At 36.9% G+C, this 22,886-nt stretch overlaps 1 protein-coding gene across 2 annotated transcripts; it reads left to right on the top strand.

The window, feature by feature from the left end:
* Nucleotides 1-407: 407 nt before the first annotated feature.
* On the top strand, nt 408-5,771 carry LOC104217782 (probable alkaline/neutral invertase D). Of its 2 annotated transcripts, none has more exons than XM_009768103.2 (5): nt 408-499; nt 1,171-1,654; nt 2,732-3,163; nt 4,114-4,672; nt 5,283-5,771. In XM_009768103.2, exons 2-5 carry the CDS (start codon nt 1,229-1,231, stop codon nt 5,576-5,578), a joined length of 1,713 nt encoding a protein of 570 aa, XP_009766405.1. In that variant the 5' UTR covers nt 408-499; nt 1,171-1,228; the 3' UTR covers nt 5,579-5,771. The 2 variants fall into 2 exon arrangements, with proteins under 2 accessions (XP_009766405.1, XP_009766406.1); XM_009768104.2 differs by lacking the exon at nt 408-499 and adding an exon at nt 547-615.
* The last annotated feature ends 17,115 nt before the right edge of the window (nt 5,772-22,886 follow it).

The following is a 22,886-nucleotide window of genomic DNA, read 5'->3' as shown; positions in this document are numbered from 1 at the left end:
TTTTTCCAACTCTCCAAACATTAGTAATTTCATCAATTTTGAACTAAAAGTAGTACTAATTAAAGACACTTGCCATAAAATGAAACTACTTATTAGGTCGCGAGGATCTGGGGATAATCGTTATCACTTATCAATACTTAAGATCGTAATAATCGTTCACAACAACTATTTCCTTAATTATTACAACTAATCCAATTTTGGACAAATCTCATTGTTTGGTCGGAGATTTCCTCAGAACTACAATCGTATATTCCCAGAAAATCCTACGTGTCAGTTACCATTCTTTACATAATCTCGAAATTTTACCGATATATCCAGTCAACTAGTCTTTTTGACCTTCATTTCCCGGTTTAATTTAATACACAGTACTAACATATAAAATAGTCCTATTGTGACCCTCAAAAGTCATGTTCAACTCATTTGGTAGTTCATGGTTGTTGCCTTCTCGGAAACTGTAGTTTTTTAGATCTCACTGAAGTTCGCCGCCGACAACTTTGAGGTTGTTATTACCAGCTCTTAGAATCTTGTTTTGTTCAATCTATGTTCCTTATTTTCATATTCTGTTTATTTCGATATTCTGTCTCCTGGAAACAACCTTTCTGCCCCTCGGTAGAGGTAAGGTCTGCCTACATATTACCTCCCTATACCTCACTTGTGGGATTACACTGGGTTGTGGTTGTTGTTGTTGTTGTAATTTGCTTTAATTAAGATTTTTAGATTTTCAGTTAGGCGTTTGTCTCGGCCGGCTTGAGTATGTTACTTGATTGACTTCATAATGATCAAAATATTACTAATAAATTAAAAAAAAAACATAAATAAATTGATAAAGGAAAAGATCTAGCACTAATTTGGCTTGATTGTTTGATTAAGCTAATGATTAGTCATAATCACACCAAGTATGTATTAATGAACTTGCTCTAGTTTTGTTCAGTTGACTCAACTTCTCGGGAATATCGTTTATAGGCTATAGCAAAAATTAGCAGAATGTTGACGCCTAGTTGATGTTTCCTGTGATCTGTTGCACATTTTTATTAAATTTATCTTAAGTAACAAAGACATTATTTGCATTTTACATTGCTAGTTGATTCTCTTTATAATTTCTGGTGAGATTATAAAGCTCCTGTTAAGTATTAGTATTAAAACTTTTCTTATTTCATTGGTGATATGCAGATCTTTGGATTCAATTTCTTATTGTCTAGGTCTCTAGGACGTTTAAAAGTGTCGAAAGATGCCTAGCACTACGGATGTGTCTCAAAATGGAAATGCAAGACATGTCGAAGCTGCTCCATCCTTGTTTGAAATCGAGGAAGATTTGTCTAGGTTGCTGGAAAGACCAAGACACGTTAATATAGAAAGGAAGAGGTCTTTTGATGAAAGATCTTTCAGCGAAATGTCGATGACTCATTCACCGCCTCGCCAGCCATACAAAAACTCGGAGAACTCTTCTCGTGTTTTTGACAATATGGTTGGAGTGTATTCGCCAGGAAGGTGGTCTGGCATACACACGCCTAGATCAACCTTCGGCTTTGAGCCGCACCCTATAATAGGTGAAGCTTGGGAAGCTTTGAGGCGTTCTATTGTTAACTTCCGCGATCAACCTGTGGGAACTATTGCCGCTATAGATAATTCTGCTGAGGAACTTAACTATGATCAGGTACAATCCTTATCATTCTAGTCCTTAGGTTGATGGAAGTCTGTCTTTATGTTATTCTTGTAATTTAATATCTCGTGAAGCAGGTTGGTTATGTGCTTCAATGGAACTTCTGTTGACAAATATCCTTCCAAAAGTAGTACCAGATATTTCTTTACGTAATAAACAGGAAGTGTTGAATTGATATGTCCAAATGCCATAGTTATCAGTTATACATTGAATGGTTTATGGTTGTATGATAACCAGAAGGGGGTTGGACTGCGAAAACCAGCTAGTTTAATGAATGCGAGCTGGTGTTGGCTGGCGACCAACATATGTAGAACTAGTGATTTATCATTTGGCCGAGAAAACACAAAATGAAGTGGCTGCTAACTCTCACGTTATCATTGATGAAAAATATACGCCAATATCGACCACACAATTACCTGCTCATCAATCCCAAACTAGTTTTGGCTATATAAATCCTCTATACCGATGTCGTTCAGCTCAGTCCATTTGTTTTTAAGGCATATTAAGGCTTCTCTAGATCTAATACTTATCCCTATGCAGACCTACAAGTTTTTAATCAGTATATAAGAACTCTTAGCAAACATCAGACCTAATGTGAGTGTAACAAGAACAACTAAGTCTCAAAACCAACCACTCCTATTTCGTATCACTAATATGAATCCCTTGCTTCCAATGGCTCTGTTCTTATCTAAGTCGCATTGTTCTTATCTAAGTCGCATTGGTTGATCGAACACCTTTTAAGATGACTTTCTTCCATGTTGTATTAGGTATACCTCATTCCCTTTTAGTAGCTTTGACATCGTAGTATTGCACCTAAGCACTTGTACATTTGGAAGTCTGTGTAGAACGCGGTTAAACCACTGTAGTAAACCTTCTCTCATTGTTATCCTTTATATGTACTACTTGCACGCTGTGATCATTTCTTATCTTGTCTCTTTTTATAACCATACATCCACACATCCATCTTAACATCTTCATTTTCCTGATGGCCTTTATTGTGCAATATGAATGTATAGAAGTGTGTGATCCAGAAGTTGATCCTCTATAAGTAATGAACATTTGACTTGGCAGGTTTTTGTCAGAGATTTTGTCCCTAGCGCTTTGGCATTCTTGATGAATGGTGAACCTGAAATAGTAAAAAACTTTCTTTTGAAAACCTTGCGCCTCCAATCTCGGGAGAAGAAGATAGACCAGTTCAAGCTAGGTGCTGGAGTCATGCCTGCAAGTTTTAAAGTACTTCACGATCCTGTTAGGAACTATGAGACTATAACTGCAGATTTTGGCGAAAGTGCTATCGGTAGAGTTGCTCCTGTGGATTCAGGCTTCTGGTGGATTATACTACTTCGTGCATACACAAAGTCTACAGGGGATACTTCTTTGGCTGAGATGCCTGAATGCCAAAGGGGTATAAGGCTGATTCTTGAATTATGTCTTTCAGAAGGTTTTGATACATTCCCAACGCTGCTGTGTGCTGATGGATGCTCTATGATTGATCGCAGAATGGTCAGTCTGATGTACTCTCCTCTCTTTATCGTTTTTACCTAGATCTGACTTATGGGTCCTGTCTTATATTCTGTTTGTTATATATGATCCTTGCATTGTATGTCAAAGACATGCTGATATCAATCAAATGTTACTTTTAGAATTGCATTATTTAACAAACGCCTGTATAGAATCTGTCAGACTTATTACATGCTTGATTTTCTATTTCTTATTACATGATGACGGTGATTTTCTATTCTTCTTCTTTTTATCGTCCTTTACTTTTCCCCTTCTCCCTTTTTCCCTTTTCATCATTTGCTGCTGTGTCTGGCTGTTAGAAATATTATTGCTCGTCGTAAATGGCAAATCACCACTTTTGACTTGGGCTAATTTAGGCTTCGAACAGGAATTCAGCTGAGATAGTCACGTCCTTTGCTAGAATAGAAGCAAATGGAAGAGCAAAGGTGTATGTTAAGAAATAGGTTTAATGTGTTCTCTCCCTGCTAAAGGGCTTTATTAGTTTCATCATCTATGGAGGTAGTCATGCTTGTTTAATCTCTTAATTGTTCGCGCGCAATTGAAGCCAAACAAGGAGGTGTAACTGATTCCTTAAGTTGCCATTTGAATATCTGCTTCAGCTTCTTAGAAGTGTCCGAATCTATCTTGATAGTAGCTAAATTATGAAACAGTTAAACCTCCTCTTACTTGATTAAGCAGTGTTCACTTTACTTCAATGAGGAGATTGCCTTTTTCTTTTATTTTTCTCCTATTTCAAGTCTTTCATCTTGTACTCCTTCCTCATATTTATCTTCTCCTCAGTTCAATGAAATTGACTATGATCATGAGTGGAAATCTCCATATCGTTTTGTACACCATGAATTTTTCAATCATTGTAGTCCAATTTCCTTTTAAATACCCACTCGCTCGATAGACTCACAGGTTTTAAAAACTTTGTTTCATATTGTTGCCAGGGTGTCTATGGTTATCCTATTGAAATACAAGCGCTTTTCTTTATGGCCTTAAGATGTGCCTTGCTTCTCCTTAAACCCGACGAAGAAGGCAGAGAGTGTTGTGATGCAATAATCAAACGCCTTCATGCTTTAAGCTTTCACATGAGAAGTTACTTTTGGCTGGACATAAAACAGCTGAATGATATATACCGTTACAAAACTGAAGAGTACTCTCACACTGCGGTAAACAAGTTTAATGTGATGCCAGATTCCCTCCCAGACTGGGTTTTTGATTTCATGCCAAGTCGTGGTGGTTACTTCATTGGAAATGTTAGTCCTGCTCACATGGACTTCCGTTGGTTTTGTTTGGGCAACTGTATTGCAATTTTGTCATCTTTGGCTACACCTGAGCAAGCTTCGGCCATAATGGATCTTGTTGAATCAAGATGGCAAGAGCTAGTAGGAGAAATGCCGCTAAAAATCTGTTATCCCGCTATGGAAGGTCATGAATGGAGGATTGTTACAGGATGTGATCCTAAAAACACTAGTTGGAGTTATCATAATGGTGGATCTTGGCCAGGTTAAATTTTCTTCTCAAGCATTCAACAACCAAAAGTACTTAAATCTATTTAAAGTTACTTTCCTATTTCACCCGTATTATGATGCACAGCTATAGAGATTGCAAGTCAACTTGTTGGGTAGCTTAACAGCTAATTAGCAAATGAATCACAACAATTTCATGCTCTCTTATGTGACTCTTTCCTTTTAGCACGTTCAAAAAGAATGACATTTTTCTATATTTAGAAACAATCTAACTTTGCACTTTCTATTTTACCCTTAATGACATGATTTTATAGTCATAAAAAATGTCATGGGATGTTTGTCAAGTTCCCAAATTGTTTCTTTCTTTCTTAAACTTCGGTCAGATGCACATACATGAACATAGGGAGTACTATTCATACTCTCCACTGTAAAGGGCAGTCTAGTCTGGTGCACAAATCCCACATTCACGTAGGATTCGGGGAAGGGCCGTACCCAAGCATTAGTGGCTGCTTCCACGGCTCGAACCCGTGACCTGTTGGTCACAAGGAGACAACTTTACTGTTGCTCCAAGGCTCCCCATTCTCGTATTTTCTACTGTGATATTTACAATTCAGTGCTATACTGATTTGTGTGGTTTCTTTGTCTAGTTCTTCTATGGCTCCTTACTGCAGCAGCTATCAAGACTGGTAGACCCCAAATAGCACGACGGGCCATTGAACTAGCTGAATCGCGATTACTAAAAGATAGCTGGCCGGAATATTATGATGGAAAGCTTGGTCGATTTATCGGAAAGCAGGCTCGTAAGTTCCAGACATGGTCCATTGCCGGTTACTTGGTAGCTAGAATGATGTTGGAAGATCCATCTCATTTGGGTATGATAGCACTTGAAGAAGATAAACAGATGAAGCCTACCATGAAAAGATCTGCTTCTTGGACCTGTTAATATCCTTGTATACAATTTCTCTACCAAACAACATGTTTTTTTTTTTTTTTTTTGGGAATTCTTAATCATTCTCTTTTAGTTTGTCTCAAAAATGTCGAATTTTCGTTGAATTGACCACGAGATTGTACACATTACTCTGTTTTCCCCCCCGGTTAATCTGGTTTTTGTCTAAGGATGTCCATTGAATGCCAAAGATGTTTGATGTTAGCTGATCTAAGGAGTTGTTAGGGAACAAAACAAATTGAAGTTCTAGTTTTATACGCTGATAATGTAAAGAATGTTTAAATAAGTGTGGACCATCAATGTCCTAGTGGCTAATATGTTATTAAGGAATTTTCGCATATTTTTTTTAAAGATTTTTATCATCTACTCCCTTCGGTCCAAAATAAGTGATTTTTTGGCCTTTTTTTATGGTCCAAAATAAGTGATCTTTTCAGATTTTAAGGATGAATTAATTATTTTTTTCCTACATTGCCCTTGGAGTAAATAGTGTTGGAGTATGTGTTAGGAGTGTTTATGTGAGATAATAAAGGTTAATATGGTCAATTTTATTGCTAATTAATGTTAAAAGGTAAATTTTTTAATTTGTGTGAAAATATCCAAAAAATTACTTATTTTGGACCGGAGGGAGTAGTGATCAAAATTTGTTCCCTTTAAATAGAAAATCAAAGATACTTTCATACGCGTCGAACTATTCAAAGTTTTCTTTTTCTTTTTCTATTAATTTTTTTTAGACTTTTTAGTTTAAAATACTTATTTTTTTTTTTGAAAAAAGTATTAATGAACATATAGCGAAAAATGGGGTCCTCAATTTGGGGACCTATTAGTAATGAAACTTTGATTTAAGAAATATACATTATTTTTAGACGTTTTAAATGTTTGGGCAATGATGTAACACCTAAATTATCCTTTTAGACACCCTTAATCAAACCATACGTCAAAGTAGGGGTGTACATATGTCGGCTTGGTTCAGATTTTACATTACCAAACCAAACCAATTGTATCGGGTTATTAAATCTAAAGACCAAACCGAACAAATAAAACTCGGGTTTTTCGGGTTTTCTCGATTTTTTGGGTTATTCGGGTTTTTCGGATTTTTTTCCGGTAAAATCTTCGTAGAACAAAACATATAACTCGTGCTCATATTTCTTTAATCCTAGTAAAATACAACTATATAAAGTATTTTCCAAGATAATAATACAAAATATGAGATGTGTCATGGCTTATCCTAGAATATTCAACAATAAAGACATGTAATATCAATATTGCTAATTAAAAAGCCATAATAAAAATAAACATAATCTAAAAGTACTAAGTCATGCTAAAATAAGTAGACTAATAAGGGAGTATTAATTACATGACTAAACGCTAAAGAAAAAATAAAAATAGGTTATGCATTTTTATTTAAATTATTGCAAAACAGAAAATAGATATTCAATACATTCCCGTTCGTAGTATTGAATTGAATGTCTTTTGTTGGCATTAGTATTGATTTGATTTTGGTTTGGAATTTTGTTAGCATTATTTAATTTACTAATATTAATGGCTATAAAACTTATTGGAACATTCAAAAGTTCTAAGTTCAACCTTGAAATAATACCTTAAAAGATAAAATTATGAATTTTTTTAAGAAATATTTATAAATAACATCATAATAAGTATATTTATATATTAAATATATCTAAAATTTCTATATATGTAATGTCAGGTTGGTTTGGTTTCGGTTTGACTTTCTTTAGGTAAAACCAAACCAAACCAATTATGGTCGAATTTTTTTTTCCCACTACCAAACCAAACCATAGTCGGGTTTTTTTTCTCGGTTTGACTCGGATTATCGGGTTTGTGCGGTCTATCGATTTCCTTTGTACACCCCTACGTCAAAGCATGGGTTTAACCAAAATGCACGATGCTATGTCTAAAATTTCTATGTATAGGAAAAGTTAACAGCAGGCAATAGATTATTAGGCTTTTTCTGCATTTGGTTTGGAATCTATTATTCACAGCTAATAAAAGCTGGCACAATAGTAAGACAATGACTGTAAGCAGCACATCAGAAGAGTTGTCTGTTGATTATCTATTTACAACAATATCATATTTTTTACTCATTGAAAACATCGACATATTGATGTATTAATCTTAGCTACTGGTTTCATTATTAAGTGAAGATGGATCATAGGTGTTGTGTGATTTCAGGAGTAATTCCATCTAGGACTCGTGTATGTATCTTTAGTGTAAGATATATACATGATGAAATTACATGACGTATGATCAATGAACTTTATTCACTATAATAATATAATCTAAATTTCTTTATCGTCACATTAAAGTAACTAAATTATGTGTGTTCAATTGCTCAATGATCGGAAGGTCAAATTTTCTAACATCTGTTTTATGACGCATCACTTGCTATATCAACTCTATCAAAAAAAGGTATCTTATCTTCTATAGAATATCTATTTGCTTGGGCCAAAAAAGTGATTTGGATCTATCACTACTATAGGATTACATAGGTCCTTTACGGGTTGTTTGGTATAATGGTGGGGTATTCCAAGATACAGGGTCAGGGGCGGATGTAGTATATTATCTATGAGTTCAATTGAACCTATAACTTTTGACGCGAAGTTAAAATTTTATTAATTTGCAAAAAGTATGTATGAACCCATAACTTTAAAAATATAATGGATTTAATGCTAAAAACTTTAAAAGTTGAACCCATAGAGTTTCTGGATCCGCCTCTGCCAAGATATCACATTGGTTGGAATATCCCATGGGATTATATTAGTTATCCCACCTTTTATATGAGATAGCTAATCCTACCATTTTAGTATAAAAGTTATTCTGGGATTAACTAATACCCCAAACCAAACATGTGATAAAGTAAATCCCAATTTTATCCCCTGAATATTATTCTTATCTCATGTACCAAAACGACCCGCCGCAGAGGCGAATTCAAGATTTGAAGTTTATGGGTTCTTAGCTATCTTGAGTTATATATACAATAATAAGTAGGTTTACAGTTAAAAATTTATAGCTATTTAGTAAACTTTTTAATATAAATGCAAAGTTTGAGCAAAAGCTATTGGGTTCATGGGAGCCCATAAGCTCAAAGGCTAAAACCACCCCTGGACCAGGCTAAGATTAGTTTAACTTTACACCCCCTGCCCCCATCAGCGCCTTCATGGTCCAAGAAAAAAGAAAAAAAAAAGAAAATTAAAAAAAAAAAGAAAAAATGGTTAACATTTTCTGCGTTTTAAAATGCGTATATATAAGTGCTTCTTGCTCCTATCATTCTGTCATAGAAGTACTCAAAAGAAAGAGTGATCAATCTGAATAGTTTTACTAAGGCATGGACATCTCCAAGTCCAAAGCTCTTATTGTCTCACTAATCTTTCTTCTTTTTCTCTTATCTGCTGCAGAAAATCATGAGCTTAGCAGCAGTAATAATATTGATGCAATATCAAAAGCACTCAAAGCTCGTCCTAATTATACAATAAGTTTGCATTCCTTCCTTCTCTCTCATCCCATTCTTTTAATTTTATCGCTTGCTCGCTTTGTACTCCTTCCTTGAGTCAGGGTCTATCGGAAACAGCCTCTCTACCTTCAAGGTAGGGGAAAGGTCTGCTTATACACTACCGTTCCCTGACCTCACTGGTGTTATCATACTAAATTTGTTGTTGATGTTGTTATTTCCTGGCTATGTTGCTCCGACTTTCCAAAAATATTGTTGCATGCATCTGTGTCGGATCCTCAAAGTACCACTTTTAGAGGATTCGACACACACCCGACAACATTTTTAAAGAGTCCGAACAATATATATAAAAGCTAAGTTAATACGTAGTAGCTAGTACTAATATTTATGATGATTGTTTGTTGAACACAGATTGTGGAAAAGAATGTACGAGGAGGTGCAAGTTAGCATCTAGACAGAAAATGTGCATGAGAGCATGTGGGACATGTTGTGCCCGTTGCAACTGCGTGCCGCCAGGAACTTCTGGGAATGAGAATATCTGTCCATGCTATTCTACTATGACTACTCATGGCAATAGACGCAAGTGCCCTTAATTAGATATGTTTCTGTGTGCGTTTAAGAAATAAGAAAGAGTATGAGTTTAAAGGGGTTGTATGATCAAGTGAAGAGCTGCTGCTGCTACTGCATAATTTCAAATTAACTATGGATCCCCTGGTTAATTTGGTTGGTACTTGTAGAGTTGTAGTAGTTTAAAAAATAGAGAAGTTTGAATAAAAGTCATATGAGACAAGGGGGAATGGGCAAATGGTATAGAAGGAATTTCACAACCTTTTATACGAACTCCACACTATATCTGCCAACTCTATAATGTAGATATTGCTTAATTACATTGCTTTAACTTGAAAAATAGCATGAATAAATACTGAGTTTTCATCTTTGATTCTGTTAAAACCAACCCTAAGTCCACTATTAGAGAACTTCGAGCTATACGAAAGAAGCTCTGTGAGCAACAGTATAGAAGTTTTTAAAGAGAGAAAGGCAAAATTTCATTAAACGGAATATTAGAATTTGTACAAACAAGAGTATATCTAAACTAATATATCCCACTAACTAATAGCTGCCAACTAACTAATACACACACGTGCTAACTAACGAGATGGGCTATCTAGAAGAGTATACCTTAAATAGCTAACTGTACAACAACATTAACTACTTACCTCTACACTCCCCCTCAAGTTGAGAATGAAAATATTTTTCATTCTCAACTTGAATACTAGAACTGCATGTTGTCGATGCCCCAATGCTGTTGTCAGAATATCAGCTAGTTGCTCTTGAGTGGCTATGTGTGCAGTTTTTATCAACCCTTCTTGTATCTTCTCTCTGATGAAATGATAGTCAATGTCAATATGTTTTGTTCTCTCATGGTATATGGGATTTGCAGCAATCTGTAGAGTAGCTTTGTTATCACAATACAAATCTATGGGCAGCTTGACATTCATTCCTAGCTCTTTCATCAACCCATTCAACCATATTAGCTCAACTACAGTTTGTTCCATGCTTCTATATTCTGCTTCAGCTGAACTTGTGGATATGGTGCTTTGTTTCTTGGCTTTCCATGAGATAAGTGAGGTTCCCAGATTAACACAAAATCATGTAATTGATTTCCTGGACATTGGGCAAGATGCCCAATCAGAATCACAGAATGCTTCTATATTTTCTTGACCTCTGCTTGACATTAACAACCTAAGACCCGACTATTTTTTAATGTACTTCACTATATGCGAAGCTGCTTCATAGTGAGATGTCTTTGGTGCATGCATGAATTGACTCAAGCATTGTACTGCATATGCAATGTCTGGCCAAGTTATGGTCAAGTATAATAACTTGCCAATGAGTCTCTGAAAGTTGGTTTTGTCCTTCAATGGCTCATCAGTAACAATTCTCTGCACATACTCATCATATTCCGTACTTGTTAACTTCAGTTTTTGTTCCATAGGGGTGTCCTTAGGCTTTGAACCTGATAGTCCTGCTTCTAATATCATCTCTAGAGCATACTTCCTCTGAGATATTAGGATGCCTTCTTCAGACCTAGCAAAATTCCATTTCTAGAAAGTAGCTAAGCTCTCCAAGATCTTTCAGTTTGAAGCTTTTATGTAAGACACTTTTAGCTTGATGTATCTCTGCCAAGTCATTACCCGTGACAAGTAAAACACCCACATAGATAAGAATAAATACAAACTTGTTGTTAGTAGTCTTAGTGAATAGGGGATAATCATGTCTGCTCTGCTGAAAACCAGATGATAGCAAGGCTTGTGTCAGCTTCACATTCCATTGTCTGGAGGCCTGTTACAAGCCATATAGAGATTTGAGTAGTCTACATACCTTATGCTTCCCCTGACTACCAAATCTCTGAGGAAGAGTCATGTAAACCTCCTCAGCAAGATCACCATTCAGAAAAGCATTATGGACATTCATTTGATACATAGGCCAGTGCCTAAAGGCAGCAATGACTATACAGTCCTTACTATCGTTATCTTGGCCACAGGGGAAAAGGTATCATGGACGTCAATGCCTTCTTGTTGTGTATACCCCTTTGCAACTACTCTAGCTTTTAACCTTTCCATAGAGCCATCAACATTATACTTGATTTTGTAGACCCATTTGTAGTCCATGGGCACCTTACCAGGTGGGAAATCAACCACATCCCAAGTATGATTTTCTTTTAAAGCTTTAATCTCAAGGTTCATAGCCTTAATCCACTTATCATTTTTAATGGTTTGAGAGTAACAAGTAGGTTCAATATCAAACAGAGAAAGAAGCAAGAAAGTACTGAAAATGAGCAGGAAGATGAAAGTAGGAAGCAAAATGGTGAATAGGATAAAGGCAGGAAGTAAAGGCTGAAGGTAAAAGAGAATGAATGTAATCAGTCAGCCAAATAGAAGGCTTAAGTGTTCTACCAAATTTTCTGGGCAGCAAAGAATCAGTAGGTGAATCAGATGGACCAGGTGTAACAGTAGAAGAAGGAGAAGAAGTAGGATTATGAAGTGGAGCAGGTGAACTAATAGATGGACACTAAGTGATAGGATCAACAGGAGGTGAAGGAATGTAATTGAAAATGAGATTATGGTCATTTGTAGGAAATGACAGAGGATCAGAAATAAGGAAAAAAGAAAGAAGGGAATAGAAGATGAATTAGGAGCAACAAGAAATTTACTCATGAGATGTTTTAAAGGATAAACATTTACTTTAAAGATAACATCCTTGCTAACTATAAATTTGTTAGCTTCAATATCATATATTTTATATCATTTTTGAGTAGTAGTATAGCCCATAAAAACATTAGGGACAGATTTAGGAGTGAATTTATCATGAAAATCTAGTTTTTTGGCAAGCAAAGACATCCTAGAGTTCTGATGTGAGCAAGGATAGTGGGTTTACCATGAAGGATCTCATGAGGTGATTTTCTATGTAGGACAACACTTGGTAATCTATTAATTATATAGGTGGCAGCAAGAATGCAATCCCCCTAGAACCTCAAGGGTATGTTAGCCTAAAATCTTAAGGCTCTTCCTACTTCTAGGATATGTTTGTGTTTCCTCTCCACAACACCATTCTGTTGAGGAGTATGGACACAACTGCTTTGATGAATAATCCCCTTAGCTTTGAAAGAGTAGAACATAGGGTATTAAAAAACTCATGACCATTATCTGATCTAAAAGTGATCACGCCCAACTATGCCTTATGAAAAGGACTAAGCGATCGTTGCAATTATAATATAGTCTAAGAGTTCGAAGTTGAATCCCACAGAGAACTAAGGTTTAGCTACAATTATTTACTATCACTAAGATGACAAGCTCAAACAATTTCTATGTTATAAATATTAAGATTCTTATGTTTAACTAATTAAATAATAAATTAAATCAATATATTAACAACGAAGATACTATGGGTTGGAGAAAAGATTAAGGAGGTCTGGAGTCATGATTTCCCCAATTGTCGGAATCCTTTCCCCTATGTCTTTTATATTTTTTCCTAAGTATTCTCTGTTGATACCCAATTTTTTCCATATATATTTTTGAAAATACATATATACTTTCAAAATAGTGCATGAGCATCAACCAGTATTTTTCCATAATTTTAATTAATTATTCCAGCATTTTATTATCTAAATAATTACTAATTGCATCAAAAATAATTTTATAATGATTTATTACTTGATTTTTATCATTTATATTTATATTAAGCTTTAATCATTTTATGCCTAATTATATTTGTATCTTTAGGCTATAATTGCAATAACTTTGCAATAATAGCCCATATATGCATAATTAGATTATTTACGCGGAAAATAATTTTTTTATATTTTTATAATGTTAAGTAATTATTTTAAATTATTTTCATATACAAATAACATTTTTATCATTTATTAATTATTTTTATAAATTATTTTATTAATTTAAGTGGGTATTTAAAATAGCCCTTTTATTAATTTTTTTTCGGACCTACCCAATAGCCCAATACCCTATCAACCCAATAACCGAATAACCCAATACCTAATACCCAATACCCTAACCCAACTACCCAATACCCATACCCATCTAGTTAAACCCGCCCCACCTAAATATCTAATCCTGGCCGTTGATCTCAGAAGATCAATGACCCTAAATTCCCCAACCCCTTTTAATATATCAAAACCCCCAAACCCTATTTCATTTCCCCCAACCCGCCGTCCTTGGATACTTTCCTCTCCTCTCTCTCACCCCCTCAAACCATAGCCCCGCCGTCACCCTTTTCCCTTTAATTCATGGAATCTCTTCTTGATTCCCTGCCTTATTTGGCTTTGTCTCTCTACTGGTTACTCGACCTTGATGTTACTTGATTCATTTGCCTCAAATGACAAGTGAATCTCAAGAGACTCAAACTAGTTTTGGTTCAAAGTCTCTCATACTTTGATGATTCCGTCTATGTTCATCCTAATACCTGTAAGTACGAATATTTTCGTATTTTAGGGTTTTAAATCTCTGGTTCAAACCAGATTTGGATCAACTTCTGTTTATTTTTTATAAATCTGGCTATTTTTTGGTCGAATCTGTTTAGATCGTTTTTAGATTTGGAATGATTTTATGTTTGTTTTGGTATTTCTCATTTAAAATTTCAGTACTTTTATTTCTATATTTTATAGTCTTTTATTATTATTGATCGATTTTATTTACCCTAAAAACTAGGGTTTTGGTTCAACAGATTTTTGCAAAAATGTTTTAACCCTTAAATATTTTCGTCTTTGGGTATCTGTTAGGATTTCCTCATTTATTTTGACTGATTTTACTAGGTGTCTTTGTATTTCTTAGGATTTCAATTATTTGACCATTCATTGTACTATTTCTGCCCGTTTGCCTTAAACTCCGTCGATTAATTGTTAATTAATTTCACTTACCTAAATTAGTGTTTGAAATTGGGATTTCCTTTAGTACCAGTGTTTCTTTATTGGATTTTACCCGTTCTTACCTTATTTAGACTAATGTGTGATTAATAATTGGTGCTATTGGCATAATTTTATGCTTTGGTTATTAGAGCCGACTCCTAATTGATTTTGGAGTTTGTTCTTACCTTATTTAACCTAATACTTAATTACTAATTGATTTCGTATAAGGTTTTCCTTAAATCAAGTAGTACTAACCTGACTTTACTCGATTTTGTCTTGTTAATTGATTCATGCTGGCCTTAATTGATTTTCATACCTTATTTGTGTATGACTGGTTCCTTACCTTATTAGTTTACTTCATTGTGTGCTATTTAACCCCCTTCCTCACTCCCTTTAGAACACAACCTTTCAACGGAACAACTTTTCCACACTCGAACTCTCCTATTCTCACTACATAACTTATGCTCTCTCTCTTGCTCCTGTTCTGATTTCTGTGTTAAATGGCTATTATTTGGCCGGCTGAAAGCCAAGCCCAAATTATTCTGGAACCTAACTGTTACTGCATCTTTACTTTCTTTCTTCTCAACTGGTATGCCCTAACCTTTGCAATTCCTTTTCTCTATGCATTGTTTGATTAACCTGTTTCAATTCCTAGAATGATTCTGTTTGCTATGTGACTGGCTGACTCGACTTAGTGATGCTAATATTAACATCTAGACTAATCAAAATGCAACTTGTTCGAACTATATGCTGAACATAAATTTTGTGTGTTCCTGGGTGCAATTTTGTTGCTATTCTGTATGTACTGATTTCTAAACCTGTTCCCCCTAACCCTCTATGTATTTGTTTTCAAACTTCTACCCTTAGTTATTTAGGTGTCACGACCCTAAACCCAGATCCGGTCGTGATGGCGCCTCTCGTGAAGACAAGGCCAGCCGACACACATTCAATTCATTTTAATCAATTAGAATAATACAAATTAAGTCTTTAACATAATAATAATCCCAAAATGAAGGTGAATAATACAATTTGCGGAATAGACATAGCCCGACATCGGGGTGTCACCAGTCATGAGCATCTACTAACCGATTAAGAATAGGAAGAGTCTACATAGTCTATTACAGAACTAAAACAAGAGAAAATAAGATAGGGGGAAAGCATTGGGCCGCTAACGCCGAGCAGCTACCTAGGGAATCTCCGAATCCGCCTGAGCTGGAAGAAATCAACACTCGATAGCAGGACCTGAAGCGCCTGAATCTACACACAGGGTGTAGGGAGTAAAGTGAGTACTCCAACTCTGTGAGTAATAATACTAAATGAAGACTGAGCGATAAACAATCATGTAAAGGCACATCAACATGCTATAAAGAAGCAGTATAAAGCCAGTAAAAACAGTGAAATAATGAAAACATATAAAGTCATCTTAGTTCAGTTTAAGCTTCTTTAAAATACTTTTTTAACAATTAAGCAAGTAAATAACAGGCAACTAGAAAAGATAAACACATAAATAACCGCCCCTCAGGCACAATACCAATAGAATCAGCCCCTCGGGCAGCACATATAACAACACCAGCCCCTCGGGCTATATCTCATATCACAATAGGTACCCGCGCTCACTGCGGGTGTGCAGACTCCGGGAGGGGCCCCTTACGGACCAAGTGCAATATCAAGCCATCTCGTGGCATAATCAGTAGGCTCTCGGCTTCATATCAACAAGCCACCTCGTGGCGTACAATCTCAGGCCCTCGACCTCATAATCATAAATTAGTGTATCCTCACAACACAAGCCCTTAACCTTACTTAGTCAGAATCTCATAAGCCACTCAGGCAATAGTAAAACATGATGCTCAGCCCAAATTATCATTTAAAATATCATTTAATGTGTTAAAATAGAGTAAATATGGCTGAGTTATGAAAACATTAGAATATAGCATGTCTGAGTACAAGTATAAAGTCAAAACAGTGAGGAAATAGCAGTAAAAATCCCATAAGGGTTCAAATAGTTGGCACGAGGCCCAAATATGGCATTCCGTCCAAAACTTGATGATAGCAAACAATTTTCAATCAAATACGCGATAAAACAGTCATTCGGGACGAACTAAGTCACAATCCCCAACGGTGTACGACCCCACACTCGTCATCTAGCGTGTGCATCACCTCAATATAGCACAACGATGTGAAATCCGGGGTTTCATACCCTCAGGACAACATTTAGAATCATTACTCACCTCAATCCGGTCCAAACTCTAGCCCGCAACGCCTTTGTCCCTCGAATCGGCCTCAACTCGAGTCGAATCTATCCAAAATCAGAACCACGACATCAAAATATGCTAAGGGAACGAAGCCGATGCGGAAATAATCAATTTACAACATAAATCCCGAAATTAACCAAAACCCGACCCCTAGGCCCACGTCTCGAATTTTGATAAAATTTATATCAATATATTCCTTATTTCCCCACGAGTTCATACATATCAAAAGTCCCAAAATCCGACTACAAATGGCCCCTCAAATCCTCAAGTCAAGTCTCCAATGCCAAGCCCTAGTTTCCTAATTTTTAATCCTTGATTTCCATAATTACAGCTCTAATCCGTGAAATAATACCATAGAAACGAGTTTTAGGTTCAACAACCTTACCTCAACGAAACTCCCTTGAATTCCCTCTTCAAAATCTCCCTAAAAGCTCCAAAACCGACTTAGAAATGGTGGAATAACCCAAAATTTCGCGAAGGAAATAATTTATACCTTCTGGCTCAGTTTTTTTGCACATGCGGTCCAAGACGCTGCATCTGCGGTCCTCACTTAAGTCCTCAACTTTCGCATCTGCGATACACAACCCGCACCTACGCCATCGCAGGTGCGGTTCCTTAACCGCTTCTACGGTTCCTACCTTCCTTGGCTTCTTCCGCTTCTGCGACTCCAAACTCGCTTTTGCGAGACCGCACCTGTGGTCCCCTAGCTGCAGGTGCGGTTATGACAGCAATGGAACATCTTCATCTGCCAAAACCAAACTCAATCCTTCCGTCAACCATCCGAAATCATCCCGAGGCCCCCGGGACCTCAACCAAAAGCATAAACACGCCACATATCACCATCCAATCTTATACCAATCTTCAAAACACCTCAAACAATATCGAATCAACCAAATCACATCGAATTCAAGCCTAAGGTTCCAAAATCTTCCGAATTACGCTTTTGATAAAAAAGTCTACCAAACCACGTCCGAATGACTTGAAATTTTGCACACACATCCCAAATGACACATCGAACCTACTGTAACTTCCAGAATTCCATTCCAACCCCTACATCAAAATCTCACCTATCAATCGAAAAATGCCAAAATACCATTTTTGCCAATTCAAGCCTAAATCCACTCCAAACCTCCAAAATGCATTCCGATCACGCTTCTAAGTCTCAAATCAGCTCCCGAAGCTATCCGAATCATAGAAACTCACATCCGAGCCCTTTAACACATAAATAAACATCCGGTTGACTTTTCCAACTTAAGCTTCCTCAAAATAGACTAAGTGTCTCAACCCTTACCAAAACCTTTCCGAACCCGAGCCAACCAACCCGATCATGCATAGAACCCATAAACAAAGCAATAAGAAGCATAAATAGGGGAAACAGAGTGGTAACTCATGAGATGACTGGCCGGGTCGTCACATCCTCCCCTCTTAAACAAACGTTCATCCTCGAACGAGTCAAGAAACATATCTGAAACCTCAAATTGGTGAGGATATCTGCTCCGCATCTCCCGTTCAGTCTCCTAGGTAGCCTCCTCTACGGACCGACCTCTCCACTGCACTTTCACCGAAGCTATATCTTTTGATCTCAACTTTCGAACCTGACACTCCAAAATAGCTGCTGATTCCACATCATAAGTCAAATCACCATCTAACTGTACCGTGCTGAAATCTAGAACATGAGGCGGATCCCCTATATACTTCCGGAGCATAGAAACATGAAATACTTGATGCACACTCGACAAGCTGGGTGGCAAATCAAGCTCATAAGCCACCTCCCCAATCCTCCAAAGCACCTCAAAAGGCCCAATGAACCGAGGACTCAATTTACCCTTCTTCCCAATCTCATAACACCCTTCATGAACGAAACCTTCAACAAAACCTTCTCCCCAACCATGTAGGATACATCCTGAACCTTCCTGTCAGCATAACTCTTTTGTCTCGACTGCGCTGTATAAAACCTCTCTTGAATCACCTTCACCTTTTCTAAAGCATCCTGCACCAAGTCTGTCCCCAATAGCCTAGCCTCACCCAGCTCAAACCAACCAACTAGAGATCTACACCGCCTCCCATACAAAGCCTCATATGGAGCCATCTGAATACTCGACTAGTAGCTGTTGTTATAAGCAAACTCTGCGAGCGGCAGAAACGGATCCCATGACCCTCCGAAATCAATGACACAAGCATGCAACATGTCCTCCAATATCTGAATAGTGAGCTCGGACTGCCCGTCCATCTGTGGGTGAAAAGCCGTGCTCAACTCAACCTAAGTACCCAACTCTCGCTGCACAGACCTCCAAAACTGCAAAGTAAATTGAGTGCCCCTATCTGAAATGATGGAAACTGGGACACCATGCAAATGAAAAATCTCCCAGATATAGATCTCTGCCAACCGCTCTGAAGAATAGGTAGTACACACGGGAATAAAGTGCGCGGACTTGGTCAGCCGATCCACAATCACCCAAATAGCATTGAACTTCTTCAAGGTCCGTTGGAGTCCAACTACAAAGTCCATAGTGATCTGCTCCCACTTCCATTCTGGAATATCCATCTGTTGAAGCAAGCCACCCGGTCTCTGATGCTCATATTTCACCTGCTGACAATTGAGACACCGAGCTACAAATCCCATAATGTCTTTCTTCATTCTCCTCTACCAATAATGCTGTCTCAAATATTGATATATCTTCACGGCACCCGGATGAATGGAATACCGCGAGCTATGGGCCTCCTCCAAAATCAACTCCCGAAGCCCATCTACATTGGGCACACATATCCGGCCCTGTATCCTCAACACCCCATCATCACTAATGTTGATACCTAATTTTTCCCTAGGTAATTTTATACCCAAAATATTTCCAAAATAGTATATATGTGCATATATCAGCACACCAAGAGTTTTGGTATTTTTAATGATTTTTAAAACCAAGTTATTGCCTATTTTAATACCATAAATCCAATAATTATTCCCAAAATTATTATTTTTGGTGAATAACTTATTTTATCCTCATATTTACACCAAAATATAATTAAGGTGATTTTTGCACATTTTTACAAATTCGTTTGACATTTTTAAAAAGTTAAATTGCATATAATTGCAATTATAGCCTATTTTGTAATTGATAGCATCTTATAATTATAAAATTAACCCCAACATTTTTTAATTAATATTTATATGATATTTGTTTATCCGGTACTTTTAATTTGTTCTTAAAATCGTTATTGCTATTTTTTATAAAATAAAATGGGAAACGTGGCTATTTACAATCTAGCCTCAATTGTATTTCAATTTCAGCCAATTTGGCACCCCTAATTAACCCAACTCAGCCCCAAATTCGAGCCCAAACTACCCAGCCCAATTACCTTTAACCCGACCCAGCACCTACTCAACCGACCCAGCCCGTAACCCCGTTCAATCTCGGCCGTTGATCACTTAGATCAATGACCACCATTGATTCTTTCCTTTTTATTTCAAACGACCCCTAAACCTACCCCATTCCTTCAGAGACGCCGCCTTTGAATCCCTTCTTTCTCTCAACTCTCTCTCAACCCACCTCAAACCCTAGCTGCCGCCTCTCACTAAAACCCTAATCCATGGCTTCCCAGGCTCATCGGAGACCTGTACCAGCCTCTCATGGTCTCTACGTGCTCGTCTTTGAGGTCCTATGACTAGATCTTGAAGAGGTTTCGACCAAGCCTTGCTTGATGACTGTTCTCCGGTCGTCTTCAACCTTTGTCCAGGCCAGCCATGGCTATTCGCGTTCGATCTTCGACTTTCCTGCTTAGATCGATGGTTTTTAAAGCCTTTCTCATCACCTGGGTTTCTTACAAAATCCTAATCTCTAAGGTTCCTTCGATTTTATTTCAGATCTGCCCCGGATCTATATGTGTTTGAACTTTCTAAGCATCTTTCTCAAAGTTTCTTTAATTTTTTGCTTTCAAAACTCTTTATTCTTTAATTAGGGTTTTATGTTAAGGTATTTCGAATCTCTTCTCTGATTCTCGACATGTTTTACTGTGTTTTGCTTGTGTTGTTTTCTATCTGATTTAGCATGTTTAAAACCCTAATTCTTGAGATTTTGTTTAAATTTCTTAGTCTGTTTGTTAACATTCGTTTACCTTGTTTTTCTATCTGAGTTAGCATGTTGAAAACCCTAATTTTAGGGGTTTATTCGAGATTCTGAATTTGTTTGCTTGTTTCACTTGTTTATCGCCTCTAAACCCGAATGATTTTGAAAACTCTAGTCCTTTGGGGGTCTATTTGAGTTCCTGAAGTTCTTCGTCTGTTGAAATTGTTCAATGTGATTCCTTTACTTCAACTCTCTTTTTTCTTTATGTGACTCTTTTGGTTCTGAGTTATTGCTACCTGTCAAACTCGACTATGATTTTCACTCGACTCTTTGCATGCCTCTGATCCTTTTCTCTATTACTAAACCACTGAAACCTGACTATCATGCTTCGAATGCTTGCTCTATGCTACTACTGTATGTTGTTTCTTTTGCCATAGCTTGGCCTCACATGTCTATTACTTGTGCATTCCTTTATATACTGAGTCCCTTCTGTGATTGATTTTCAAACCCATAACTGATTTCAAAACTTTTCCCTCTTACTCGCCTGTTAAAGGTTAATTGATTCTCTTTCTTGGTTTGGCCTTACTAAACCCTTTCCAAAAATAAGTACAATCCTGTATTTGGACTTAAAATACCTATTGTATGATTTTACTACTCCTTTTATGGCAACAACCATTCTACTTACAGACTGATTTTCTTTCCTTATTTTTGATCCTGTTAGTATCCGTTTGAACAATAACCCCTTGATTAAAGGGAAGTCTTGTGTTAATTGATTCTGATTGTGATCATGCCCATATTTGTGTTAAGGCTATACTTATTCGTTTTCAAAACTATAAATACCTATACTCTTCTCTTTCAACAAGGACAAACACACACAACATAAGTCACTACTTTCTCTCTCAAATACTCTTAGTTTTTCTTAAAAGCATTTGAGTTTTTATCTGAACTCATAAGCTAGAGTCCTCTTCTCTGATTGAGCTTTGGCTGCAAGTATTCTGCTTTTCTTCCTGCTTACTTTTCTGCAACTGGTATGTCTCTTCTTGTTTAAATTCTGCCTCTCTCTTATGTGTTTATGCTTCAGTCTTCTCTTTGTTTTTTTTACTGCTTTTTGCAAATTTGTTTATTCCTGCTCCTACATGAATCCCCATCCCTAAACCCTTTGTAAGTTGAGTTATGGTTCAGAAAACATGACAACACTTGATATTATTGTTCATGTATATGGACTGGACTCCATCAGTCCTAAACTCTTTCAATTCCTATTCCCCTTTCCCTTTATGTGTATTCTGAGCCTGAGACTTTGGTCTGACAGTGTCCTAATCACTGTCTAGACCATAGTCTGACCTTCAATAGGTCTGTACTCTTCTTTGTTGGCTGAACAGGCCTGGTCAGGGGTGTGCCAGCCTATCATATGGCTAGGCATGACCACCAGCCTATCATGGCACTCCCTAACCCCCCTCTTGCACTTACACTCATTCTTAGAAACTAAGTTCTACCCCATCTCTTGTGAGCCTTGCCTTGGACCCCCTGAGCTCCCTCTGAACTTGGACACCTGAGGGCTGATACTTCCACACTGCACTATAACTCTTTCTAATTAATATCTTGGGTGTAAGCACTGCCTGGAGTTCTTGAAACTCCTTGGATCTCTGAAACACCCTAGATAAGAGAAGGCTTTGGAAATCTGGATCTCGAAAGTGGTTCAATCTCATATTGTTAGATACTAAGTCTGAATTAGGCTACTCGGATGTAGTTGTAATTTCTGATGTATTTTTATTTTTGTCTTATTTTTCTGGTCTGTAATAATTTGTATAAACTCGGGGATCTAGTGAAAAGGGGAGGGAATTTACTTTTATGCACAAAAGGGTAGAAACCATGCCTATAGGACTTTTACTGTTAATCTATGCAATCTCACAAGTAGAAACCATGCCTATAGGATCTAACTTTCTAATTTCTGCAACTATGCATATAGATACCATGCTTATAGGGATTTGAATTTATAATGACATTAGGCAAACCGTTAAGTTTAATGATAAATCAACATATAGATATCATGTTTATAAGGCTGTTAACGTTTGAAAGGTATTAAAATTAGTAGCTCGTAGAGATC

Source organism: Nicotiana sylvestris, chromosome 4 (genome assembly GCF_000393655.2).
Source record: "Nicotiana sylvestris chromosome 4, ASM39365v2, whole genome shotgun sequence".
NCBI classification, from domain to species: domain Eukaryota; kingdom Viridiplantae; phylum Streptophyta; class Magnoliopsida; order Solanales; family Solanaceae; genus Nicotiana; species Nicotiana sylvestris.
The sequence above is the reverse complement of the archived record's forward strand: the minus strand, read 5'-3'. Positions and strand labels throughout refer to the sequence as shown.